The sequence below is a fragment of the Ovis canadensis genome, chromosome X (assembly GCF_042477335.2).
Source record: "Ovis canadensis isolate MfBH-ARS-UI-01 breed Bighorn chromosome X, ARS-UI_OviCan_v2, whole genome shotgun sequence".
Lineage (NCBI taxonomy): Eukaryota > Metazoa > Chordata > Mammalia > Artiodactyla > Bovidae > Ovis > Ovis canadensis.
In genome coordinates, this window is record NC_091727.1 from 77,973,721 (window position 1) to 77,979,956 (window position 6,236).

The following is a 6,236-nucleotide window of genomic DNA, read 5'->3' on the forward strand; positions in this document are numbered from 1 at the left end:
CTTTCAATCTTTCCTATCATCCAGCATTACCCTTCTTTGGGATTGAAATGAAAGCTGACTTTTTTCAGTCCTGTGGCCACTGCCGAGTTTTCCAAATTTGCTGGCATATTGAGTGCAGCGCTTTCATAGCATCATCTTTTTGGATTTGAAATAGCTCAAAAAATTTACTGTCTTGAGGTTCTTTCCTTCAAGATTTCTTGAAGTGTAACCGGCTGCCCCCAGCGCTTGGCAGCTTGGCAGTTGAGACAAGGAAACAACAAACTTCTGGAGCCAAAGGGCACAATTTCATTTGTAGGGTCAGTTCAGTTCAGTCAATCAGTTTTGTCTGACTCTTTGCAATCCCGTGCGGCATGTCAGGCTTCCCTATCCATCAACAACTCCCTGATTTTGTAGGGGTATGAGTGAAACATCTTGCAATTGACTGTTGAACGTTTGCCCTGTGCTTTGATGAACACTCCTAGGACATTCCTTGAAGGCAGGTGTCGTTTACTCACAACCCCATGGGCCTTCTGAATATTAAGTGCCCATCAGCACAGCTTTCAAGCTTCCCTGATAGCTCAGTTGGTAAAGAACAAAACACAAGATGGTGGAGTAGAAGGACGTGTACTCAGTTTCTCCTGAGAGAACTCCAAAATTACAACTTGCAGCTGAACAGCTATCGACAGGAAAATGTTGGATCCCACCAAATGAAAGTTACCCCACATCCAACAGCAAAGGGGAAGCCCCAGCAAGACGGTGGGAGGGGCAAAATCACATTTAGAATCAAACCCTATACCCACCATAGATGCTCAGAAGGTTCAAACAAAACCTTGTGTGCACCGGGACCCAGAGATCCCACAGAGACTGAGCCAGACCTGCTTTTGAGTGTTTGAGTATCTCCTGTGGAGGCAAGGATCAGCAGCGGCCTGCTGCATGGGCAGGAGCTCTGGGTGCAGGAGACCCGGGTCACGCAGCATGTGGCATAAACCCTCTTGGAGGATGTCGCCATTAACTCCAAAAGTGTATTACTTCCAATTTTTTTAGTATTCTAAATCAGTAATAATAACATAAAAGTTAATCAAATATATATGTATATGTATACACACACACACATACACAAAGTTTTCTGCCAGTGGAAACTTCAAAATAGAAGTCTTTAAAACACATTAAATCATAAAAGAGAAATGTCTGACTTATAAGAAAGGGAAGAAATGAGTGAAAGGGAATGTAGAAATTTGGAGATTAGATTGAAGAAAAAGGAAATGTATTCATTCAGTTAAGCATTTATTCATAAAACATTTCTTGTTCATCTACTATGTGTAAGACTTCATGTGTCAGACTTCAAGGAGAGAAAGATGAATAAATCTCTGCTCTCAAAGGTTCCAGTGTTATTGGAGAGATAGACAGATGATAAATAAACAAGTAAGTTTAAGAGCCATGCTACAGATATGCAGAGACTGCTAAAGGAGCAGGAAAAAAGAGCATCTGTTTCAAACTAAAGGGTCAAGTAAGGCCTTTTTGAGGAAATGACAGTCTAAGCCAAGTTATAAGTGAGAAATGGAGGTTATTCATGTTAAAGGAGAGTGGAGAATATTCTAGGTACTAAAAGAAGGCTTTATGAAAGTCTGGAGATAACAAAAGCAAGGATTCCAGAGATCTGCAACTTGTTCAATCTTGTGATTAGAGCTCATTTTGTTACTGGCCCTGAATCTTGAACTGTGACTTTCAGAAACATTTGTTCTTTTTTCTACCTCTTGTATCTGAAAAAGGAAAACTAGAAGGGCCTGGAGTTGCCTAGATGCTCTCCCCTTAAGTTAGATAAGGTACTTTCTGAGGTCAGGCCTTTGTTATAGTGAACAGAACACTCTGGACATCTCAAAGTGGTTACTTTTCTCTGGTCATATTTCAGTATGGTTACTTTTCCCCTCCACCTACCTAAAGTATGATGGATTTTCCTCAGATCTTCACCTTGAAAATCTGGTGGGGCTCCTGGAATTAAAATTAATGAAAATGTGCCCCCTCTCAGACTGAGCCCCAGGAGGGTTTTTTTTTTTTTTTAACTATCTAGCTGATCCATGTTCAGTCTCCAGCAACTCTTTAATTGGCATTTAAGTGTTTCTATCAGTTACTGGCTCCAGTGGCTTCTACTCCAGCTAAGATGATCTGGACTTTTATTTTCTATGCTCACCTGTCACTCTAGTTTTAGAAGGCAATGACTTGGTCTGTGGCCTTAATTCTCTGATGGGTCTAAGAAAATCACTGATCTTCAGTTTGTTCAGCCTTTTCCTTGCTGTAAGGATAGGAGTGATGAACTTACAAGCTGTTCATATGTGGGAGCTGAAGCCAGAAGGCTGTGATAGCTTTCCACTATCCCCACTGCTTCTACCCTTTCCCCTTGAAGTATTTTCTCAGTGGCCAATGTGATGCTTTCAAATTATGTCACGTAATTGCAACAGAGCAGGACCCTATGAGGCCTTCCCAGAATAGTCCCTCCCCCCATGTCTTCCACCTGCTTCTTATCTGTAGAAAAACTGTAGCCTCCTAAGCTCCCCCAAGTTCCAAAGAGTATATTTAATCAGAGAAGTAATTAAATGCAGAAAGAAGGGAAAACAGTCAAGCAAGACAAAATAATAATAGCTTATCCATTAAACAAAGTCAGGGACCTTTAGTTACTCCTCAAGAGCTATAGATAATATTCTGAGCCATGTCCTTTGAGCTGTTTTACAGATACTGAAATCCCTGCCAGGTGGGAGATGTTAACTATGTGCTGCCCACAAGCAAGTAGACCCCAGATCAGGTGAAACCAGATTAACGGTGTTGACTCCCAATTACCTCACCACAAATCCATCAGAAGAATGTCCAGAAGCTGATCACACTCCTCACAATCCCCCAACATCACCTGTCTTTATAAACCTTTCCCTGAAAGCCTTCTGGGAGTTCAAGTCTTTTAAGCACTAGCTGCCTTAGACTCCTTGTTTGTTGCCCTGCAATAAATGCTGTACTTCCCTTCACCACAACCTGATGTCAGTAGGTTGGCTTTACTGAACGCAAGTGGACCCAAGTTAGATTCAGTAATATAGTGTCACTCTGTTCCCTTTTCCCAGAAGTCCTTCAGCTAGAAAACCATGTGACTCCTCCATCAATTCCTTTATGTCTCTGCTTAAATATCATCTGCCTTCATGAATCTTACCTTCTAATAGAAAGAGACAGAAATAATCGACTAACAAAATGTATAGAGTGTCAGATGATTGTAACTTTATGAAGCAAAATATTATAACTTTATGAAGCAAAATAAAGCAGGGAAGGAGATTTGGAAGAGCTGTGGTTGTGGAGGTGTAGCAAAATTAAAATAGGGTGGCCAGGGAGGGTCTCACAAGTTGGCATTTAACAGAAACCTGAAGGAAAGAGTGAAACTTGGTTATTTGGAGCAGGAGTGTTTCAGGCCGTGAAGGAGGGTGCTAACATTTTGGAATAACAATAAGGAAGCCAGTGCAGTGGTTTGAAGTTCAGTAAACAAGGAAGCAACTAAAAGGATATATGGTTAGAATATGTAGAATCTAAGACTTCAAGGAGCTTATTTAAGGGGAAAAATTGGAAGGGGCTTTTGGAAATAAGTTTGAGTCATCTATTATACAACCAGGTGGAAATTTCATGTAGGTTGTTGGATATATGAGTCTGCAGTTTGAGCACTTTGGAGTGGGGATAGAAATGCTGGAGTCATTTTCCTGGGGTGAGATGGTATCTCCTATGAAGTGAGATAGAAAAGAGAAGAGGTTTAGCTTTAGACCACGGTACTCCATGGTTTAGAAATTAACAAGGCAACAGAGACGACTCTGAAGGAATGTCCAGTAAACTAAGAGAAAAAGCAAAAGAGGGGGATGTCCTAGAATCCAAGTGAAGAAAGTTTTTCAAGAATAGAGAGTGAACCACTGCGTCAGATAGGTAGGGTGAGCTGATCATGTAACTTGTTCAAATTGGGACACTTATGAGAGTGAAAGATAACAGTATTAATAACCATATGGGGAGAAATGGCCAAAACCATGACTGTCTGGGTAAACTGGGACATATAGTCATGAAAATAAGTCATGTAACATGAAGCCTGGGAATTGGCCTTTGGTAATTCCCATCATGGTAATCAATGGTGAGCATAGTAGCAACAGTTTTAGTGAAACAGAGAGAAAAAAGTTTGACTGAAATGGGTTCAAGACAATGTAGAAGAAAAGTTGGAAGTAACAAGTCTAGATATCTCTTTTGAGGAGTTTTGTTGTTAAAGAGAGTAAGGAAAATATCTGGAAGAAGATGTAAGGTTTTTGTTTGTTTTTGAGATGCATAAAAGCATGTTTATTGATGGGAATGATCCAATGGAGAACCAAAAATTCTGTTGCAGAGGAGAGAAGGAAGCATTGCAGAGCAGAGTCCTTGAATAGGCAAGTGAAGATAAGAACCAACATATGAGTTGTTATTATCATTAAATTGTTGTTGTTGCTAATTATTTTTATTCCTTTCAGTTCAAAAAAAAAAAAACTTACTGTCTTAGAAAGAATAGAGATGAAGAAGGGGGACATTAACTACACTCATAGTCAATGAGATAAGGTCTCACCATATGGCAGGTCTTCCAGTGGTCCAAGGTAAATTTTCTCCATATTGGCTGGAAGTTGCAGAAGAGTAAATTTTGGCTTAATAGAAGAAAGAATACTTCTGACAGAGCTGGCTGCTTTCTGAGGGTCTGAGTTACTTGTCATCAGAATGTTTAAGCAGAGCACTTTAGTGACAATAGTAACCTATAAATTTTGAGCCAAGAAAAGTTTGGGTTCATCTCAAAGACAAGTGTAATTTTGTAAAGGAAATTCAGACAGAGGTTACATAGAGTTGGACTATTACTCTCTGTGATTCATAACCCTCATATCTTATTTCTTACTAAACACTTAAATAAGAACTTAGCTCTCATGGTAATTGAAAAAAAATTAAAATTCCCTTTTCAAAAGTGGATATATATATTCTCAGCTTCCCTTGTGGCTCAGTGGTAAAGATCCACCTGCCAATGCAGAAGACATGGGTTCAGTCCCAGTGTCGGGAAGATCCCCTGGAGAAGGAAATGGCAACCGACTCCAGTATTCTTGCCTGGGAAACTCCATGGACAGAGGAGCCTGGTGAGCTATAGTCCATGCAGTCGCAAAAGAGTTGGACAAGATTCAGCAACTAAACAATCAATATATATTCTCATAACAGTGTACTAATATCATGAAATACCTGTTTTACTGATATGTGTTCTAAAACAAGGAGATCATTTTTAAATGAAATATAATTATTGGAATCAAATTAATCATACTAGGTCAACAAGGGCCAGGTAGATAAAAAATTATTTGTGTTAACAGGTGGCATGACTCACCCTGGAACTCTCATGAAACTTCCATTTTATTGGTCTCCAGGAAGAAGGAGTGGAGAATAAAGTACGATAATGGATACCTTCCAAGCAGGAAATAGTACAAAAAATACATTTGCCAGTAGGTAAGAGAAGTAGTAGATTTTGAGATACACAGTGGGTAGAAGGTTAAAAACTTGTCAAAATGAGCTTAATGGAAAATATATGGTAGAATATTAGCAGAATGTGAAGTGACATGCTGATAACTGTGAACTTGAGGGGAGAGAGAGAGGAAATCCTAATGAAAGCCTGGTGTTCTAGTTGGATTACATATATGTCTATTGCTTTGCCTAATATTTCCTTCCCTGTCTCCTCCTTATTTTCTCTTCCTGACAACTCTCCTTACTTCCATTTTTCTTTCTGCCTTTTTCAACTTCCTTTTTTCTTACTCTTTCTTCATCTCTTCTCCTTGTCAATGATATTCAGTGATGTCCTCAGATTATTGTTTAGCAGTCTGGTGGCCCTAAGGTCAGAGATTTCTGATTTGCACAGGGTTGAAAACTGTCTTCATGAAAGTATATTTCATGCATGAGGTGTGGGGGTGGCAAACAATAAAACATGAAACCTAGTACAAAGATAGTACAAACAAATAGTTTTTGTAAGTAACAAATAACCTGTGACTAAACCCAAGCGGTATACAACTCACAGACAAGTCACGTACGTCCTATATATGGGAACTATAGATATGAGGAACCAACAAGTGCATGACCAGAAAGTTACCTAGTAATTTACAGAGGCTGGAGGAGAAAGTTCGAAATCCATTCTCACTTCTCTCCTTTAATAACCACTCACAGTCTCTGTTCACTGATCTTCTCTCATAATTACAGGAGTCTTT

General features: G+C 39.5%; 1 protein-coding gene across 1 annotated transcript in view; it reads right to left on the reverse strand.

The window, feature by feature from the left end:
• The window catches only part of SATL1 (spermidine/spermine N1-acetyl transferase like 1), a 29,264-nt gene extending 24,642 nt beyond the window's left edge, over nucleotides 1-4,622 (reverse strand). Inside the window, exons 1-2 of the mRNA XM_070291196.1 lie at nucleotides 4,580-4,622; nucleotides 2,168-2,269 (exon numbers count right to left, since the gene is read on the reverse strand). Of these exons, the coding sequence (XP_070147297.1) occupies nucleotides 2,168-2,269; nucleotides 4,580-4,622 (145 nt within the window). The remainder of the gene's footprint in view (nucleotides 1-2,167; nucleotides 2,270-4,579) is intronic.
• Between the last annotated feature and the right edge of the window lie 1,614 nt (nucleotides 4,623-6,236).